At 41.6% G+C, this 22,452-nt stretch overlaps 1 protein-coding gene across 6 annotated transcripts in view; it reads right to left on the bottom strand.

Moving 5' to 3' along the window:
* ssbp2a (single stranded DNA binding protein 2a) overlaps positions 1 to 22,452 on the bottom strand; it is a 94,566-nt gene that overhangs the window by 27,435 nt on the left and 44,679 nt on the right. For all 6 annotated transcript variants that reach the window (XM_056419661.1, XM_056419660.1, XM_056419658.1 and 3 more), the window contains 3 exons: positions 10,011 to 10,083; positions 5,545 to 5,606; positions 5,130 to 5,214 (listed from right to left, as the gene is read on the bottom strand). In XM_056419661.1, the coding sequence (XP_056275636.1) occupies positions 5,130 to 5,214; positions 5,545 to 5,606; positions 10,011 to 10,083 (220 nt within the window). The remainder of the gene's footprint in view (positions 1 to 5,129; positions 5,215 to 5,544; positions 5,607 to 10,010; positions 10,084 to 22,452) is intronic.

Raw genomic sequence — 22,452 nt, 5'->3', positions numbered from 1 at the left:
TTATAGTAAAATAGACAATATAGCAAGGTATGCTTTAGGGCGTGGCTACCTTGTGATTGACAGGTTCCTATCACAGCATTGATATGCCTTTCACAGTGTTTTTAGTTCAGGAAAGTTCATTGTAACTTGTTTGGTTGCCTAAGAATGTCTTACTCAGCGTTGGGCTGTGACCTCCGACCCGCGTACCTTTTGGTTGCGAACATCGAAGAGGGCGACGACCACAATGCCAAACTCCAAGATTTCCAAACGCCAGTCCGTAAACCCAATGATCGACGTCATGCTGACTACGGACACTTCTCGTATACAATCTATGATACGTGTTAGTGTACTTATCATAGTGCCATATGATAGGTTACAGCTACGTGACTTTCAGACCTTCAACAAGAAAGCAAGAAATGAGTCTCATGGATTGATGTCTTGTTCTGGAGAGACAGCAACTGACTTTTGTCTCTAACAAGGCAATTTCCGGGCCAAGCATACAAATGTAAAAATAACTCGCTTTTATGACTTCATGACCCCTTACAAATGGAAACTGCTCATTTAGTGTCAAGAACACAATTTACAAAGCACTTAACAGAAGTCTGAACAGCCTTTCTGATGCCTGAAAAGCCTCGTCTGAGGATGGAAATCAATAACATTTCATCTCTCGTCACTTTGTTCATCAGTCTTTTCTTTCTTTCCCTTTTAACAGTAAATCACAATATTAATGTCCTCAAAGACGATCCTCACACATTTGGTGGTTTGATAGGTGATGTATATATTTTCCAGACCACATGCAAAACGTCATGCGTATGTAAACAGACAGAAAATAAATGTTTCTTTCAATCAGATTTACCCAAAGCCAACGATATCTACAGTAGGTAGTTCAAACTGGGATCATTGTGAAATCAAGTCAAAAACCTTGTCACAATCCCATCAATTATCAAAGGAAAGGGACCCAGAATATTCCATATCTAACTTATTGTGTGGAAGTGTGGGCTTCGACCTATAAAACCTTTTTAAATTCAACAGTTGTGTTAAAAAAACGTGCGATACGCATCATGAATAATGTCGGCTACTATGAGCACACAAACCCTTTATTTTACAGATCACGTGTTATGAAATTTAATGATTTGGTTTATTATAAAATAATGCAGACAATGTACAGAGCTAAAGCAAAGTCACTGCCAGACTGTGTACAAAGATTATTTTAAAAACATGAGTGTAAATATGATTTGAGAGATGTAAGGCTAAAAAAGGAATTAAAAGAAGATGTATTTCTGTTGTAGGGGTCCAATTATGGAATAATGTTGAAATGGATGTAAGAATGGTGAACTCCTTTTTGGTTTTCAAGGGAATTATTTATAAAACAATTCTTGAGAGTTATAAATGTAATTAAAAACGTATTAATATGGAAGATGTATGTCATAGTATATATAAATATATTTTGTTTTATATTTTGTTTATTGTTTTTTTGTTGTTGTTTTATTTTCTTCTTTATTTTATATTAATTTTCTGATTTATTTTGATTTCAATTTAGGATAGGAATTTATAAGCATTTTTTGCTTCTACCTATACCTTTTCAGTCTTTCTCTTTTGTACATTATATAGGATAATATTGTATTGTATTTGATTTGATTGACTGAATAAAATACACAAACAAACAAACAAGTCAAAAGCCTTGTCACAATCCCATCAATTATCAAAGGAAAGGGACCCAGAGGTGATGTGAACGAGCTCCTACATCACCCCGGCATTAATTAGGACTTCACTCGGTAATTAGCTCTCTGAAAATAACAACCATCAAAATGTCTGATTAAAATGTCTGTCAGTCTCAAAGTCAGGAGACCGAGAGACACCAGCATCACATTAAGGTGCGCTCCTTTTTCCAGCGACGGCCACCGCGGTTGTCTCCTCATTTTGTTTTAATTGAGCGACAGAAATGTGGGTATCGTACCTCTGATTGGATCTCAGAAGCAGCGCAGCAGTTTTGATTGAAAGTGACCTTGGTCTAATTACAATTGGTCTCATTATAATTCTCTGATTACATCCCTGCAGGAAATGTAAGAATAAGATGTTGCTGGTGGCCTCTGCTATGAACGTTACTGAATGTAACTGATTCTTATCAGATGAGATCAACGGCACACTGGTATTGGTTTTAAACCGTTTTGTACATAATTAGATTAGAATTACTCTAAATGCATTTTGCTTTTTGCTGGTGAGAAGAAATTCATGAATGCATCTATAAACAGAAGTGTCTGTCTTTTGTCCCGGTTTTTGACTCGTTCTCTCTCCCTTCATTTTAAAAACAGGGAAACAGGAAATGTTCCTCTCCTCTCCTCTCCTCTCCTCTCCTCTCCAGCTGTCTCCGAGGGCTGAGGCCGTACTGCCCTCCAGCTCCCTCGCTCGCAGCCAGGATGACATCATCCCATAGCTGCCCCGTCCTTGGACTTCCTATTCATCATCCTGATCATCATCGCCGGCATCAGCGGCATCTCCTGCGTAGGAGATCACATTTACACAAGCACACACACCTACTGCGAGAAGATTAAAGAGAAGAGAGCCCCCACCGGCTCTGCGGGATTTGCAAGACGAGAGGAAAGATGGAGACGACCAGAGAGGGAGAGGGCAGAGGAGACGAGGAGAGGAGACGAGGATCCTGCCGGGGTAGTCAGAAACCCCTGACCTGTGCACTTCCAACACTACATCTCAATAAATTACAGTACAGACAAATCTGATGAGTCAGACTTAAGGCTACAGAGGAAACAACAACATAAAAAAAAAAACGAAGGAGCAAGGAGAGCCCTCCACACCTCCCACCCCCCTTCATCTCGCAACTTCAGAGAAGCACTTCCTCTCTTTCTCTCAGTCACCAGAAAATCTCAAACTTCAAGAGCTCTGGCACCGCTCCCCATATTCCGGTTACTGGATTCTGCACGACTGAATAAACCAGCGCCTTGATGTGCGGGAATTACAGCAGTTAAGTGGAGCCACACGGAGAAAACACAGCAATAAACAATGTTTCCACCACACGGGCCACTGTCTGCCTGCCCAGTCTGCCCGTCAGCGTAATGTGCTCACTATACTTCAGCCGGATATGTGTGTGTGTGTGTGTGTGTGTGTGTGCAGCAGAGAGCTGCAGTGCTCTGCGAGATTACAGCGGGTACTACAAACCTTAAGCAGCATGCTCTCTGCAATCATTTATCACTTTCAACGTCACAACAAGCATGTCGTTAAACGCCACTTCAGATGAAAGAACCCCGACAAAATGGAAACGGTTGAGGAGGTCGTGAAGACGAGTCGCAGCCGTGTGACATCCGCACGGGGTTCAGCAGGTTGCTCTGAGATTAGATGTGAGGAACTGACGGAGGTTGGCGAGTCTCCACTCTCAGGCTACAACTGCCCCGAAATGTCCACATGCGCCTTTGACATCAGCGATATATTCTCAGCCTCGGTTTTTGTGTGTGCTTGTCGACGTATTATCGTAATATATGTATGATAATAAAATGCATTTAGAGTAATTCAAAAGTTTTTTCCCGTCGGCAGTCGGGCTCATAAATGGAGCCCGGGTCCCCCACTGACTGACTCTGTCACCCCCAGGACTACCTCCTCTTCTTCCTCCTTCCTCTCTCCTCCTTCTTCCCCCTCCTTCCGCTTCCTTCTCCTCCTTCTTCTTCTTCCTACTCCTCCTCCCTCCTCCTTCTTCTTCCCTCCTGGAGGCCTCCTCCACACACATGTCAATAGTGCAATAACTACAATAATAACTTCATATCCACACTATGTTGATCTGCACTTCACACATTTCATTTATTTACACTACACACATACACACACATTTCATTTACACTACACACATACACACACTTTGCATTTTGCACACTGTCTATATTTAATATTTTTATATTTAATTTAATTTGTCATTAGTATTGTCTATTGTGTATGCATATATGTTATATGTATACATATATATTTTATTTTATATTTTACTTTGTATACTCCTATATCTTTCATCCCTGTTTTTTAAAATATTTTTTTATTTTATTTTTTATTCTTGTGTGTTTAGTTTATTGGTGCTGCTACTGTGACGACAAATTTCCCCTTGGGGATTAATAAAGTATCTATCTATCTATCTATCTATGTCACTTTAACATGCACTTTTAACTTAAACACACGTCACATGTAACATACACTTTAACTTAAAACACACATGTCTCTTGAAACACACACCTAAACACTTTAACGTTATTTGTTTAGCTTTGTTTATCTTTATCATATTTGTTTATCTTTATTTATCTTATCTTATACTTAAGTTAATACACGCTTTGCACTGTTGCTGTCGCGTTGATTGTTGTTTGTCATGTCAAATGTTGCACCTTTCGCCAAAAAAAATCCTCGTTTGTGTAAAAATTCCTGGCAATAAACGGATTCTGATTCTGATTCTGATAAAGCAGCAGCAACCCACTCGTTGACATTGCCGTCACAACATGTCATTTTGTGCATGATCTCCAGTATTAAGCAATAATATTTCAATAGTGTCGGGAGAAAAACACTTGGACTGTAGGAAGAGACACTGGAGTGAGGTTTTAAGCATATTAACATGTATTTGAACACAGCTCTTCATCAATTGTAACAATGTCATCAAATATATAAATAAGAAATGATGGAATAAACAGTGTATGACTTTATATAAGCAAGATATATAACCACGGAATTGTGAAATAATAATATGTTCCCAATGGCTGCAAGTTATATGTATTTCATTCCAGCAGCAGCTTCGTTATCAGAATGTAGATTTCCAAAATCCTTTTTCTTTTCACAATGCAATTTTGCCCCCAAAACTATTTTCTCATGCTGCTTCTTATCATCAAAGTCTTTGTCAGTGAATCAATAACAAAAAGACAGATAGTTATGTAACTTCACTCATTTAAACCAAAGCAACAGCCAAACTAAAAAAATAACAAGCAGAACATCACAATGATGGCTTGAGTCTTAAAAAGATGTATTTGGATTATTTATAAGGCATCCTTATAAAAGGACTATAATTCCTAATATTTAATACATTGGGTTTAAAAATAAATCGCATCTCTTATCATAGATTCCTTGAACTAAGAAGGCATTAGAGCCAGGAAGGAGCAAAGGGAAGGACTCACGTAGTCATGGAAGGCCTTGGCCTCACTGGAGTGTTCACATGTGTCTCTTCTCTCTGGAGCCGCACAGTACAGGTCCCAGAAGACACTGCAACACACACAGAGAAGCACGATGCCGAGACACAAATCATCAAAGCTTGACAGATGAATAATCCTAGTCCGTTTTAGAGGCAGGTAATCCAGCATCGAGGCAATAAGCGCCGCTCTTTTATCATCATCGGAATAGACAACTTTAGGCAAGTGCATTACATTTTGCAAACAACAACTTGAAGAAGAGCTTTTGGGGACAATTAATGAGCTGAAGATGAATTAAAATAGGAGGAGAAGAAGGCTGAATTATCATTTTTTGAAATTAATAACGTGATGGAATGAAGAAAAACAGAATGTACCTTGAATCATTAGACATAAAAGCACTCACCACCACCATGAGTGGAGAAACCCCGGAGGTTCTCCTAATGTGATGTTCTTCTCCCATCGGATCTAGACAGACGGAGAGAGAGAGAGGGGGGAGAAGGAGATGCTTCAGAAACATATTAAGTATGAAAACATGCCCAACATCTGTAATACCTGCTTCACAAGGTTATAGAGGGTGCAGCTAGGGAATTATTATAACACATGCCATTATGTAATTATGTTCTGATTCTCATGCCATGGAATCATAAGTGCATAAGTGAGTCTATCTGTGCCTGAAAGCCTGTATATTCACAAGTGTGTGTGTGTGTGTGTGTGTCAGGGGATGTGCAGACTCTGAGGTCAGAAACATGTACCAGCCTGAGGAGCTCAATCAAACCTTTGTATAATACACATACCCTCCTTCTTTCTGGCTTTTTACTTTTAAATGCTTCTTTTGATGTATTCCTTCTTTCCTTTTTTCTTTCTCCATTCCTTCATTTCCTTCTCACGTTCTCCTTTATGTGTGTCCAAGTCATAGTGTTTCTAGTTGTACCCAATGGGGTAATATAGCATTTGACTGGGATGGTGTTGTCATCATTTGGCAAGGTTTTTGAAAATATTGTGATATTAATTATCAAACAAGTTATTTTATGGTCAGAAACAGTCAATTTAACTTCTGAGTGTCCACTAACTCATTAAATGAGCTAATTCTATTCAAGAAATATTTGATTGCCATGAGTTGTATTCAGTGGTTATACGGGATAAGTGAGGACCTACTAACTTTGATATCTTCATTGACATTAAAGTGGCAATGTGTGCATTTGTTTCTCTAACTGCACTCTTTATCGTTGTTACCTTTGCATTCTGCGGAAGGTTATGTTTTGATCGCTGTGTATTTATTTGTATGTGTGTGTGTGTGTTTATGTGTTATTGGCATAACTCAAAAAATATTAAACCTAATCGCATGAAATTTGGTGGGATGATTGGTTATTATCCGGGGACCATTCGATTCGATTTTGGGATCGATCGGGTCAAAGGTCAAGGTCACGAAAAGGTCAACATCTTCTTTTTACCATAGCGCGGTCAATTTGTATCCAATTGGCATGCAACCAATGCCAAAATGTTCACATGACATCGAGCTCCCCACACTCTCATGCCAAGTACCAAAAAATTGGCTGTGGCGAAGGTATGCGCTCTACCGAGTGCCCGTTCTTTGTGTGTTTATGATGTTTTTTTCCACTGCGTACGTAACAGATTTACAGTTTTACGAGATTTTCTGACTGGTCATGAATCAGGCCGTTTTTATTGCATTTGGTGCGATTTTAATTGTGATTGGCTGGCACCACTGATCAGATATTAGGAGAACAATAGCAGCTCTCTTTACAAGTATAAGGAAAATACAAACAATAAAGCATTCATCTAACCACTGTCTTGTTTGAGACCAACTTAAGAAGCTAATATTAGCTTAATAGCTTAATAGCTGACTGGCTATCGCTGATAGAATCTGAGAGCGATAATTGACACATCAGTCGTCAAAATTTGACGACTGCTGGCTCAAAATGAGAAGCTACGTTTACCTTTCAGACACACAAAGTCACTAAAGTTAACTAACAATGTAGAGACCAAAATGAGGGACTGAAATATGTCTGAAATCAAGGACCTATTGCTACAAACCTAATAAATTTGGCAAATTTCGAATGGTAAATCTGTCACCGTTATGATAGGCAACACAGACATATTGACAGATGTAGCAAAGGGGATGGCGCTTGGCAAACGGTCCCAACAGCGTGGGAGGGGGATGTAGTCGGGTCCAATAAAAAGTGTGGAGGAGAAAACCCTCTTTGACACCTTGACGCCTCGGTCAAGGTCAGTGTCGAACATCAGCGCTGACGTCACCCACAGAAGGGATGATATATGTTTGCAATGTCAACTGACGTGCAGATACAAAGAGAACACACACACACACACACACACACACACACAGTCTGAACAGCAGCTGTGGGCAGCATTCAGGCATATCCTATCAGACAATAGCATTGTTGTTTCGTCTACCTCTCGTCTCTATAAATATATTTACATTACTCTTTATATACACATCTTAATAATTTACTTCACTAAAATGTTTTACATGGGGAAAAGAAAATTACTATTGTGCAACCTGCTCTACGAACTAACGACAAAAAACAGGACCCAGTGAAACCCGTTCCATCAGACCGTCCTGACCTCAGCTGCAGATCAGACGCTGTGACTTCGAGAAGGAATGCCTCGCTTTGAAGTTTTTTGGGGGAGCGGGCGTCAGGAACGGCCTCGGTGTTTATCCCACATGCTTTTAGTCCTCATTCTAGTTTAAGACGCTGGTCGACTTGAGACATCATAGGCAGCGGTTTCCATACACTCCGTGACAAATAAGGATTTACTTTGCAAAATATGCAGAGCGGGCATGACGTCCTTCATGTATCGGATGTGAATGTCTCTCGGCCCAAACGCGGCTGCAGACAGTTCAGGTCGGGACACTTTTTTTAGCGTGTTACTTTTACTCCCCCTTTCATCTGGAAAGCGTAGAGGAAAATAGCGTCGACTGCGCCCGCATTTCCTGTCTTCTTGTGGTCTGCACTCCCGGGAGGTTCCCTGGTTTACCTTCACGATGCTCCAGCGACATGCCTTTTAACGTGATTACTGGCAGATGTCGGCTGTGTGTTGCTCTTATTTCACTGAGAACTGATATTTAGGAAAGCCACAGCTTTACAGTTGACCTTTTTACCCAGAATAATAAACCTCAAATATATTTGACTTGACTGTTTACTCTTGCCGACCGTTTTCCCCTCCTTATCCGTTCTTTGAGGGTTTAAGTGGATATATGTTGTTATGGTTTGAGCAATCGCTTTAGTTCGACAGGGGTTGCATGTTTTCTTGTTGCCGGTTCTTCTGAGCTGTCTGATTTGGTATTTATTTACACTACCGTTCAAAAGTTTGGGGTCATCCAGACAATTTTGTGTCTTCCATGAAAACTCACTTTTATTTATCAAATGAATTGAAAATTGAATAGAAAATATAGTCAAGACATTGACAAGGTTAGAAATAATGATTAATATTTGAAGTATTGATTTTGTTCTTCAAACTTCAAGCTCAAAGGAAGGCCAGTTGTATAGCTTATATCACCAGCATAACTGTTTTCAGCTGTGCTAACATAATTGCACAAGGGTTTTCTAATCAGATATTAGTCTTCTCAGGCGATTAGCAAACACAATGTACCATTAGAACACTGGAGTGATAGTTGATGGAAATGGGCCTCTATACACCTCTGGAGATATTTCATTAGAAACCAGACGTTTCCACCTAGAATAGTCATTTACCACATTAACAATGTATAGTGTGTATTGTTGATTAATGTTATCTTTATTGAAAAAACAGTGTTTTTCTTTGAAAAATAAAGACATTTCTAAGTGACCCCAAACTTTTGAACGGTAGTGTACGTGTAGGTATTCGTCTTCATCTCTCTGCGCTCTTGTTTTTCCTGAGCCTGATGAAACGTTGTAAACAGATGAGGACGATAAAAAGTGGCACCAGGCCCGTTAAAATCATGTTTTACTCCACCCTATACGACTCCAGCAAGAGCGACAACACGGGTGTAATAATGTTTACGCCGCGCTTTGTTTGCGTGCTCGTGAATGCACACCCATCTGTACTGCGTACAAGAGGATGTGTTTATACTTGTTGCACTCTTAGTTAATGCGTTCCTACACTTGAATGCGAAACCGCCTCTCGCTTTCATCTGCCACTTCTGCCGGAGAAAGAGCTGGCGATATGTCAGGGAGGAAAGGGTGTCGAGAGACAGAGCGTCGTGTGTGTGTGCGCATGTACGCGAACGCACACTAATGGGGAGAATTGGTGCCAGCTGATGATGTAACCTTTTCCACCCCCCTCTCTTTGTTCTCCTCTTCCTCTCTGGCCGGCTGTACCACCGGCCTCCAGCCTCCGTCTCCTACATTGTAATGTACTGTCATTTACAGCGAAGCACAAGAATCCGCTGAGCTCATTTTCACCCCGTCACCTTTTTTTACCTCCGCGGAATTAAAGTGAGGACGAGCTCTCTGCTCGGGGAGAGCGGCAGAGCGGTGAAGAGAGAGCGGAGAGATCACAAGAGAGAAAGCGGAGGAATCAGAGAGGATGAAAATGAGACGGGAAGAGATTGACTGAGACGGAGCCGCCGTGCAGATGAGTGAATGATGTCAGTGGAAGACGTCAGCTCCAGGCTGAGCTCCGTAACTCTCCCTGTGCTCTGGCTCCAGTCCCACTCAATGAAACACTAATGTTTAAAAGCCCGTCTGCTGCTGCTAACCTGTTGGCTCAGCACTGTAAGGCCAGATTCAATTTGCCGCTACACTTACTGGACACATTGTATTAGGGTCAGACCACATAGAGTGAATACATAAAGTACACGGGCTGGACTCTCTGACTGACACGAATACATACGGCATCGTTGTAACTCACCTCTGAGAGGAAGGTCTGTGCTGACTTCTGTGCTCCTACGTGCAGCAGGTACTCGTACACGTACAGAGCTAACCTGCACGGAAAGATGAAGAACACAGTGGGAGGAAGTGGGTCAGTTTCAATAATATATGTAAGGTGAATAAAAAAAGCAGGTAACTAGAATGGGCACTCGGTAGAGCGCATACCTTCGCATATCACAAGATTGGGCATTGAATAATGAACATTTTGGCATTAGTTGCATGCCAATTGGATACAAATTGACCGCGCTATGGTAAAAAGAAGATGTTGACCTTTCCATGACCTTGACCGTTGACCTGATCGATCTCAAAATCCAATCAAATGGTCCCCGGATAATAATCAATCATCCCACCAAATTTCATGCGATAAAGATAAAGATAAAGATGTATACAAGAAGTATACAAAGTAAATTAACACGCACGCACGCATACAAATACACGGCGATTAAAACATAACCTTCCGCATTTTCAGTGCGAAGGTAAAGATAGAACTGATTATAAGGAGTGAGGGCAAACAAGTACAGTAAGAGTACCAAAGTTAATACCACGCATTTGAAAATCCCCCAAGGATTAACCTTATGTATCCTTTTATAAGTTTGAAGTTCTAACTTTGGGGCTCAGAAAAACACTGCTTTAGGACAATTAAACTTCCCACCCACTCCATATTTAAGATAAATCCCTATTTGAGAAGGAGTTTCTCCCAGGATGTTCTTAAAATAAAGATGAAGGAGCCTACGCATGGAGACAAATTGCAAAGCAGCTCCAAGAAACCATGTGCAGTGATGTGTGAGGGCGTCACAGTCCGTTTCAAATCTCATGAGAAACAGAAAGACACACGCCAGCTGATGAGCAGTAATTAAAACCCAAATGCCAAGCAATAGTCAGGACAACCTTTTAAGACATTTCAAATTCACCCAATTGTATGCTAAATTTAAAACGCACCTGTTTGAAGAACAAACAGCGTGGTGATAAGAGTATACACCTGGTGGGAGCGCGCCGTGAACCCTGACCCTCGGGCCTCGGGCTCTCCACAGACTTCCTCCCGTGGCTTTGATCACAGTAAGAATTAATTACAGGCTTGATTTGTTCATCAAGTCTCCTTCTAGTGTGTCTGTGCTGGTACTAACAGCAACTTAGAGAAGAGGAGAGAAATGATCCACGGGGTCAATAAAACAAGATAAACAGGGATCCATAGGAGATCACACGACGAACAGCACCCAGTAGAGTCTGGAGTCACAGCATACATCACTCGCATGAATACATTGGGTCATAAAGGGCTTCGATTTCAGAATAGTTTCATTACTGATTATAATGAAAGAAACAACTAACATATCAAAATATAAGCCAAACTAGAATGGGCACTCGGTAGAGCGCATACCTTCGCATATCACAAGATTGGGCATTGAATTATGAACATGTTGGCATTAGTTGCATGCCAATTAGATACAAATTGACCGTGCTATGGTAAAAAGAAGATTTTTACCTTTTCATGACCTTGACCTTTGACCCGATTGATCCCAAAATCTAATCAAATGGTCCCCGGATGATAACCAATCATCCCACCAAATTTCATGCGATTCGGTTTAAAACTTTTTTTGTTATGCGAATAACACGCATACAAATAAATAAATAACTAGAATACATATTATCACAAGATTGTGCATTGAATGATTTATTTTGGCATTAGTTGCATGCCAATTGATAAAAATACACCGCGCCTATAAAAAAAAAAAGAAGACCTTTTTTTTTCATGACCTTTGACCTTGACCCGGATCCCAAAAGTCTAATCAAATGGTCCCCGGATATAATCAAATCATCCACCAAATTTCATGCGATTCAAGAAGATATAACACGCATACAAATAAATAAATAAATACACGGCGATCAAAACATTACCGTCCGCATTTTCAATGCGAAGGTAATAAATAAATAAATAAATAAATGGCGATCAAAACATAACCTTCCGCATTTTCAATGCGAAGGTAATAAGCAATAAATAATCAATATTACTTTACAATAAAACCTAAATACAAATGTCAAATTAAATAGCTCCAACACAGAGGAATAAAGTGAAAGCGTGCCACGGCATCACGCTTTGACCTGGAGCTCGGCGTGTCTGTGTGCGATGATGTGAACATGTGTATGATTGTGTCCTGTCATGCGTGAACGATGTCCGCCCCGGGACAGCAGCTGTAGAGCCTCTGCAGCCGATCCACACTCCTCTCGTATCGAGGGAAAAATAAACTCCCCAGACGGCCCCGTCTGCCTGTCTGAAGATGATGGACTACTGCACACCTTTCTGCTCTGCACACAGGTACTCCGTCTCCTCCCCCCTCCCCTGTCCTCTCCTTCCTCCTCCATCCCTCTCCTCCCTTTTCATAGCTCTGCTTCGCATCTTTCTTCCTCGTTCGTTCCCCTCTTCTTCCCCCTCTGTCGCTGATGGCGCCGCCTTCTTCTTGCACTCTTTTTTGGAAAGAGGCCAAGTTTTGTATAATGATGGAAGGATGAAAGGAAGTAGCAAGAGGCTCTTCCTCTCAATCCTTTCAAGCCTCTTTCATACCTTCCTCTCTCGCCGTGCCCCCCCCCGCGTGTTGAACCAAAGAGATGGAGACAGAACGTTTCACAGGGACAAGGTTAACGGAACGGGGAGAAGCTCGACAAAACTCTTGACGCCTCGACAACAGAACATAAATAAAAGATGAGGGCTTTTTTCTTCTTCAAGGCACTGTACAACTCTGAACATTTCTCGGTACCAACCCGCTCTGTTTCTCCGTTCTGCATCTAAATCTGTCAACCCTGACACCTGCGACAGCATCGCGACACAATTATGTATTAACGCTGAAAGATCTCATTTAACTGCCGTGAATACATGCGCAGCGACGACGACAGTCTGACGGACCGCACGCATTAATTCCATGCGTCGGTGGGAATAAAGAAACGAAAGCTCGTCCTCCGCGTGCATTGGCCTGTATCGTCAGCTGTCTGTTGCCACGTAAACACACAGCACGGCACAGCGGCTGAAAGGTTTGACCTATGATGGATTTCACAGGAATTGCATTTGGGCCTGATTGAGTCAAATAAGTGAGAAAACCCAGTAAAGGTGGAAACATAAGGGCAGCCGGGGAGAGAAAGGTGATTCAATGAAAGAAAGATAAACATGTCAGGCTATCAGAGGCCAGTAAGATGAAAGGAAGCTAATTAATTAACTGCTCCTGACCTTAATCATTATGGTTTAACCCTCCTGTTACCTTTAGGGTCAATTTGACCCCATTCAATGTTTAATGTCGGTGTTCTTTCGGGTCAATTTGACCCCAGGCTGTTTTTCACTGTGTCAAACATATAAGAAATATCACCTTTTTTATATATTTAAAGGGCTATGTAGGTAGTCAACAAACAAACATAAAGTACCTCACACTTAAACTTGGAAAACAATATTAATTCTAATAATTTTCTGGAGGTTTTAATTGCTGGGGTCAAATTGACCCCGAGGGTAAAATATGTCAGTAAATATAAAGGTAACAGGAGGGTTAAACATTGAATGGGGTCAAATTGACCCGAAGGTAACAGGAGGATTAAATGCACTGACGCGTGCAATAGTATAACTCAGACTAAAACCACTCCTCCTTTATCTCTTATTTATTTAATACACACCACAATAAGGCAGAGCTGAAACAGAACCGATAAGCCGACAGCGAAGCGGCAGAAAAAGGCACTTCCGTGTCGATTGAACTTTAACTCAAAACTACTAATGTACTCAGAGAGGAATAGTCGGCTTCGAAAAGAAAAAAGAAAATCCCTCACCTTAGCATTTGTTTAGCTCAGAGGGGAAACAAGTAAGAGTAACAGTGTAGATAAGGATGAGAGCAAAGAGGACCCCTCAAGGTTAAGAATCCTTTAAGTTTGACAGCATTACAAAAGACATGTAATTAAATAAAACGTCACTTTAAATAAGGATTTTAGGTTAAAAGTGCTCAAACTCGCACTTTTGCATTTCTTGCCAATGCATTTCTTAGGATTATTGACTCCAAATAAGTCTCTTTAATTTAAATTACTTTGGGGTTTGCCGTCGGATATACAGCAACACATTGAAGACATCTTTTTAATTTCCTTCCCATCTGCCATGGCAATTTGTGTCGTAAATAAGAACCACTTTACATTAATCCCAACTGCAACCAGGACGATTGAAAAGATCAGGTGCCGCCCACTTTGCTTCCTCTCCCCGAGTGCACTGAAGTGTGTGTGTGTGCGAGGCAAAAGGTAGTACATGGTGGGGCAACCTTAAGATCCACACCTGACCTTTTTCTCCTTCAAATACAAGTGGCTTTGTCTTCTGTGAGTCACGTTTAATTAAATTCATATTTGCAAACCCCATCCTCCCTGCGCCTGTAAGTGTGTCTGCACACGTCGAGGAGCTTCAGCGGTGAGAGGCGGAGCTTAGCTTAATGAAGGCAGCGGGCGGAAACACTGATCCATCCTCGCTGATCCACACGGAGAGCCGGGAGAGGAGAGGAGGCTGGAACTGAAATGTGCCTCGTGGATCGTGGAGGTCTGGATCGTGGTCCATGCCGACTACCAACTATTCATACGCTCTGTCCTACTCATTGAATGTGTTGTTACTCCTTCTGGTCACATGACATCTATTGCATCCGTCCATCCTGGAGAGGGGTCCTCCTCTGTTGCTCTCCTGAAGGTCGTTTCCCTGTGAAAGTGTTTTTTTTTCTATTTCTTTGGAGTTTTTTCCTGAGGTCAAAGGTCAGGGATGTCGTATGCGTGCAGATTGTCAAGCCCTCTGAGGCCAATTTGTAATTTGTGATCATGGGCTATAGAAAATAAACTGAATTGAATTGAACTACCACCTTGACATTACATCACATGTCATTCAGCAGACGCTTTTATCCAAAGCGACTTACAATAAGATAGATAGATAGATAGATATATACTTTATTAATCCCCAAGGGGAAATTTGTCGTGAAATTTCCCCTTGGGGATTAATAAGTGCATCAACCTAGAGTGCAAACTAAGAACAACAAGAATACAGAAAGTTACATTTCCTCAACATAGTCGAACTACAAAAGTACCATAATAAGAGCCATTTAAGTGCCACTGAAGTGCTAATCTGTGTTTTACTCCAGATATAGTCGGAAAAGATGTGTTTTTAGTTTAACTCTCTACCAAAACAAATCCTAAAACAGTACAGACTAATAATCTAGCAGCTTTAAACAACAAATACAACAGTAACTTAGCAGATAAAACTAATTTAAAGAAGATACTTCTTTATCCAAGGATCCAAGTAGTCAGTAGTCTCGCCTCACAGGTAGAAAATGGTCACATGACATCTATTGCATCCGTCCATCCTGGAGAAGGATCCTCCTCTGTTGCTCTCCTGAAGGTCGTTTCCCTGTGAAAGGTTTTTTTTCTATTTCTTTGGAGTTTTTCCCTGATCCGATGTGAGGTCAAAGGTCAGGGATGTCGTATGTGTGCAGATTGTCAAGCCCTCTGAGGCCAATTTGTAATTTGTGATAATGGGCTATAGAAAATAAACTGAATTGAATTGAACCACCACCTCAGCTTTAAGGTGAAGACATTAACTGATTTCCCAGGATCAGAATTTATGAAGCAGATCACTGCGAATCAATTTACTGTCATGGCGATCAAAGTCCGACAAGGGCTTCAAATGACGACGGACAATAGCTTCACTGATTGGATTTGCCGGTTATAGATTAGCTCTTGATGATTTCACCCTTGTTAAAGATTAAATGGAAAAGTGATTATACTTATGATTTGAATCGGCATGATGATTGAAATATTGACAAGACCTGCTACTTCTATGCTGACATCGCCTAATAACACATTTTGAAAAGTAATACAATCCTGTAAATGCCTGTTAACAATCTATTACCACCCATAATGCACGAGTCGCTTCGTCAGCAAAAGTATAACAATTACTATTAACCAGTAATACCTTGCTCCCACAGTACTTTAATACAGCATTTTCATATGCTGTGTTCTTGGTAAAGCTGTCTGGCGATAGTAAGTTACCTTTTGTCGCCGGACATATTTTTTAACAGCCTCTCGAAGCATTTTTGAAATCTGCCATTTTGATCAAAGGCAAGAAATTGTCTCTACTCACAGGAAGTAAACGATAAAAAGTGTCTGCTTAGTTAGAGAGTGACTCGTCAGATAAGGAGGTATTGTCCCATTTCATTATCACGTACTGTAAACTGTACCAGAGTGTGCTTAGTGCTGGTAAATGATGCCAAATTATATGACTTCTGGATACTTGAACCTACAATAATTGATTTTTTGGCCAGTTGGAGGCAGCTTAACAAGCTGGAAACAAAAAAACAAAAATAATTGACACTTTTCAAAGTTATGGCGAACTTAGCAAACACTTAATTACACAACTGGCAGACATACGTTAACAATAGAATTTACTTGTTTCTTGGCACCTGATGAATGAATTTATTTCTGCTGTGTGCTGCTCTCCATCAACCTCTGAGGGAAACGTACGGCTCTAGTCTAAAGCATGCGGGAAGCACCACTTTCTTCACAAGCGAGTCACTGACTTTGTCTGTCTGTTGTTTGGCGCTGGGCAGGTAGCGTAAACTGGGTTTTTTTAGTTTTATTGTACTTACAAATCTGCCTGGAAATGACAAAAGCAGTGCGGATGAACTAAAACTCTCAGGTTGGAGGCTGGAAACACAGAAGTTAAAAGTTAAAATAAATTGTGTAGAAAGTTAAAATATGGTTTAAATAAATTGTGTAGAATTCTGTGTGGGTCGCAACACTCCCAGCGACCTTTATTACATTACATCCATGGCTAAAATAAAACTATTCATTATAGCAGCTTCGAGCCCATTAATTATGTGACTTTACTTGCCGAGTACCTGATTTGGTACCCAATTTCTAAATGTTCCATTAAAATCTCACATTGTGAGGATGCTATAAATCTTAAAGCACACCATCAATATAATTTCTACGAGATACAAAACGGGAGCACTGGGTTCGTAGCCTACGGTCATGGAAAACCTGGAAAAGTCATGGAATTTTTTTAATGGTCATTTCCAGGCCTGGAAAGATCATGGAAAAAACTTAAATCATAAAAGTTTTGGAAAAGTCATGGAAATGTGTTATAATCACGTGTTCATTTACGCCGAGTTTGAAATAATGAATATGTTTTTTAAAGAAAGACGCTCAAAATATAAGCCGGCGTAGGCTACGCTCTCAATATGCACAATTTTTTACATTTTTCATGTTTATACTGAGATTTCATTTTGTTCATTGACATTTGGTTTAAAGTCATGGAAAATTCCGGGAAAAGTCATGGAAATATATTGGTCAAAATGTGTAGGAGCAAGAAGAAGTGGCCCAAGAGGCCTTCAACACACCATTCACACTTCAATGGATCAATGTGTAATCTGTGTTACTTATTTTTTATAAGGGATGGATGTATGTAACCAACTACACAAGTTGTATGAAAAATAGAGTTTAATAAATATATACACACAGTTGCAGACTAAAGTCTCTGAATGATGTCAACCACAAATAAATGTCCTGTGTGGAATATTCCTACTACCAACTATGCCATGGCCCTGCTGAGACTCCGCCCACTGTTTAGACTCCGCCCACTCCTCCTCTCTACCTCCATCTGCCTGATGGATCGTGGAGGTCTCCATCGTGGAATATGCCTACTACCAACTATTCATACACTCTGTCATATTCATTGAATGTATTTTAACTCTAATCTGTCCTTCTGTACACATGACATCTATTGTTCTGTCCATCCTGGAGAGGGATCCTCCTCTGTTGCCCTCCTGAAGGTTTCTTCCCTTTTTTCCCCGTGAAGGGTTGTTTGGGAGTTGTTCCTGATCCGATGTGAGGTTTTGGGGCAGGGATGTCTATGTGTACAGATTGTAAAGCACTCTGAGGCAAATTTGTAATTTGTGAAAATGGGCTATACAAATAAACTGAATTGAATTGAACCACCACCTCAGCTTTGAATTGAATTGAATTCAACAATAATAGCGTAAGACATATTTTATTCTCCTAATTTGTTAAATTTGACAAGCGTTTTCTGAGGTATAACTTGAGAGACAAATTAATGAAAAACAAGAACAAACGCACACAGAGTGAAACATACATACTCATGGAGGAAAATAACAGAAAGAAAGAGAAAAGAAGAGAAAGAGAGCCCGGGGGTAATGGGAGTGGAGCAGAGGGAGAGATGAAAGATTTTGGTGAAGGGAAGAGAGGGAAGAAAGAGGATTAGAGAGACAGAAAAAAAAAGGCAGATGGGGAGGATGGAGGTGACGGGTGCTAGCGGATGAGCCCCGAGATGAATACTCGTGAGATCTGTAAACTTCCATATTCTAAAGTTGAGGATTCTCACCGAGCGCAGTCTCAGTCAGCAAAGCACCCTGCTGTGACCTCCTTCTACAAATTAACACAAAACCCGACAACCGAAACAGACGCGCTAAAGTAGACTGATTCCTACCTTTCTAAAAAAAGAAGAAGACGACTACACACTGCGCTGAAAAAACAACATGCAGAAGAGATGGAAGACCCATATGGCGTATTACCGCAGAGTAAGCACTAGGTTTCATTTTATATTTGTATTAATTCATTTCAATGGTTTCTCTGTGGGGGATAATAACAATGGAAACGTAATCCTAGATTGAACTAAGTCACAGTTAGGAAGTTTAAAGATCAAATCTCTGCTGTGTGTGTTTACTGCAAAGAATAATGTTCGTAAAAGTGACACTGTGAAGTATCCGCTGACAACTTTAGTGTCTTTGAAGCACTCTGCGTTCAAGCGAATGGAACATTTTACAGAATAATATAGAAATAAGAGGGAATCAAGTGACTCCTTTAAATTTCCTATGAATGAAATATCAGAAACACTCATGATAAATTAGACCTGCGGTGTACTCCACTTTCAAAACGCTGATAACGTTTCTTTATCTCGTCATTTATTTTGTGTTCAAATATCAAATATGCGTTATATGTCTTTCTTTCAAGTGTGGGTGGAAAGCTGCACCTGCTTCTTTGCCAATGTATATATAGCTTGTTTGTTTGGCATATGTTGTCATTATTTTTAGACTTGCCATGTTACATAACTTTGTAGCATATATGAACGATGCAATAAAGCCAGTGACAGCAGTTACTAAATTATTAGGCCATTAAAACAAGTCAGTTTTAAAGGCGTACAACACACACAGATGGTTACATAGGTCAACTAAAACTACATTTAGATTTCTATATCTGAGTGTTTAAAAAAATGTTGATTTCTATATACGTCTGATGGTAAATGCATAATGTAAACTAGAACGGGCACTCGGTAGAGCGCATACCTTCGCATATCACAAGATTGGGCATTGAATTATTAACATGTTGGCATTAGTTGCATGCCAATTGGATACAAATTGACCGTGCTATGGTAAAAAGACGATTTTGACCTTTTCATGACCTTGACCTTGACCTTTGAACCAATCGATCCCAAAATATAATCAAATGGTCCCCGGATAATAATCAATCATCCCACCAAATTTCATGCGATTCGGTTTAATACTTTTTGAGTTATGCGAGTAACACGCATACACATAAATAAATACACGGCGATCAAAACATAACCTTCCGCATTTTCAATGCGAAGGTAATAAGGAACGTTGATGCCCCGATATTTTATCAAAGAATTATAACTAAGAACGCCCGAGACTACGCAACATTTCACAGTGTAAAAATCGACTCTTCATTGCTGCCTGCCAGATAAACTGCGTAATGGTGTCTCTAAATGACCTCACATGTAGTTTGACATTGCCGTCCTGCAATTTCTTGTTCATTATTGGCCGACGCATAAACCTCCACTGACAGATTCATCAACAATGAGCTAATGCTGGCTGCTGGCCGCTTAACTGCCTGTGCAACTGTTTTATATTCCCTTTATAGTGATGATGAGACTGGATGCTCCTGCATGAGTCGTGGTAAACACTGTTTACGGGTGTTTACTCATTTTAGTATCCTTGCCCACAAAGAGCACAGTCACCTCAACACAGAGATGCCACAAGAGCATCACACATCCCAGACACCCGTCTTTGACTCAGAAATAGGATCATTAACATCATTTAGTATTTAGTATTAGTATTTAGTTTTTAGTATTGTGTTTTGTGTTTTATATTTATTTTCATTGATGCCCTGATGTGCACCGCTGCTGTGATTTTTGAAATTTCCCCACTGTGGGACAAATAAAGGAATATCATATCATCATCATCATCATCATCATCATCATCGTCACGCCCAGTCCACAGCAAGGACAAGCAGACGTTCACTCTGCATTCGAGCCTCCGACACCACGCCATCAGACAGAGGCCCCCTGTGGATGAGCAGAGCGTTGGCGGCTCGGCCTCCCGGCAGCTCTGGCGAGAAGAGAGAGAGGGACCCCCCCTCAAAGCGAGCGTCGGGATCAAGCCGCCGCCCTGAGGACGGCCCCGCGGTGATGGCCCCGCGGTAACGGCCCCGCGGTGACGGCCAAACACTTTCCCTGATTAATCAAACCGAGCAGCGGGGATTTATGTGGCATTAAGAGCCTCGCTAAAGGACTTCACTTCATTCAGTAAAGTGGAGCGAGTAGATGTGGCTATGCTTGGCAGACAGACAGACAGGCAGGCAGACAGACAGACAGGCAGACAGGCAGGCAGACAGGCAGGCAGACAGAGACAGGCAGGCAGACAGACAGGCAGGCAGACAAGCAGACAGACAGGCAGACAGGCAGGCAGGCAGACAGAGACAGGCAGACAGGCAGACAGGCAGGCAGACAGACAGGCAGACAGACAGGCAGGCAGACAGAGACAGGCAGGCAGACAGGCAGGCAGACAAGCAGACAGACAGGCAGACAGGCAGGCAGGCAGACAGAGACAGGCAGACAGACAGGCAGACAGGCAGACAGGCAGGCAGACAGACAGGCAGACAGGCAGACAGACAGGCAGACAGACAGGCAGGCAAGCAGACAGACAGACAGGCAGACAGGCAGGCAGACAGGCAGACAGACAGGCAGACAGGCAGACAGGCAGACAGGCAGACAGGCAGGCAGACAGGCAGGCAGACAGGCAGACAGGCAGACAGACAGGCAGGCAAGCAAGCAGACAGGCAGGCAGACAGACAGACAGACAGACAGGCAGGCAAGCAGACAGGCAGACAGACAAGTGAAAGCTGGGAGAGATGGTGGGAGGGCAGCGATGAGGTTTGCGGGGGCTCTGAGGTAAGATAAACAACGACAAATATAGACCCATTACAACACTGAATAATTCATTCCATATGCAGCGCTTCAGAATAACAACAGAGAAGAAAAGAAACAGCAAAACAACTTTGGCGATTATGAATCCGTTAGACAGTGAGGACCGTCTTCCAAACAGGGCTATCTGTGCATATACGGCGTCTAGGGGAGGATTGTGGTCAAATCATTTTACATGAAAAATGAGGTTCCAGTAAACTAATCCATAAGGGATTTTCATGAAGCAAAAAATAAAGTTGTAATAAATCTGTGCAGCAGTTGGACAGCCAGGTGCGAGTGGATTAATTGTTTGAAAGTGCCGTACGCCGCGTCGGGTAGATGCTCTGTTTGAGCTTTGCTTTGAACTCTTCTGCACACAATACACACAAAGACAAGGATGTGTGCAGTAAAACTCACACACACGCTGTGAGAGAGAACACGAGCGCGATGTTACAACGCAAAGGCGACGACACACACCGACAGCGTTGAGGAAATGACAAAGATAAGTCATTTACCAGTCAACACACAGATGAATGAGATTTAAACAGAAAGATTTAAAAAAAGATAAAGATTAGCGGCAACAAGAGGACTTAGAGGAGGGTTCAGAGGAAGCGAGAAGAAGAGGCAGACAGAAAGAGATAGATAGAGAGAGACGGAGAGGAGGGGTAGAGTAAATGATTCATGAAAGGAGCCGGGAAACGCGGCGAGGTGAAGTCGGGACGGAGCCGACGAGGAGCGATGCTGCAGCCTGTGAGCCGAACTGGAAAAAGGACAACAACAGGAACATGCCTGCTGCTGTCAGGGTCTCAGAGGGATTGAGCTGGCGTGAGGGCGAAGCACGCCGCCAACAAAACGCCTTTGCAAAAGTGGAACTGAACGCACCCTCGGAGAACGGGAGGCCGAATTGCAATCAGCGGATGAGACAATTTATCTCACGGTTGTCGCTCGCAATATAGAAGTTGATACCATCATATAGGAGAAAACAACGATGCGCATTGAGATGTATGATGTAAGTTTGACTTGATCGCTCGACGACTTCCATTAGACTCCTTCAACTATCTTAAATACATGCCTTCAATCAATCCCTGAAATGTCGGTGTGCCGTGGCTCTCTCGCTGGCTGCTGGCTGATGCATTTCTAATTGGTATTTTTGCTGATG

This window comes from Pseudoliparis swirei, chromosome 7 (genome assembly GCF_029220125.1).
Source record: "Pseudoliparis swirei isolate HS2019 ecotype Mariana Trench chromosome 7, NWPU_hadal_v1, whole genome shotgun sequence".
NCBI lineage: Eukaryota > Metazoa > Chordata > Actinopteri > Perciformes > Liparidae > Pseudoliparis > Pseudoliparis swirei.
The sequence above is the reverse complement of the archived record's forward strand: the minus strand, read 5'-3'. Positions and strand labels throughout refer to the sequence as shown.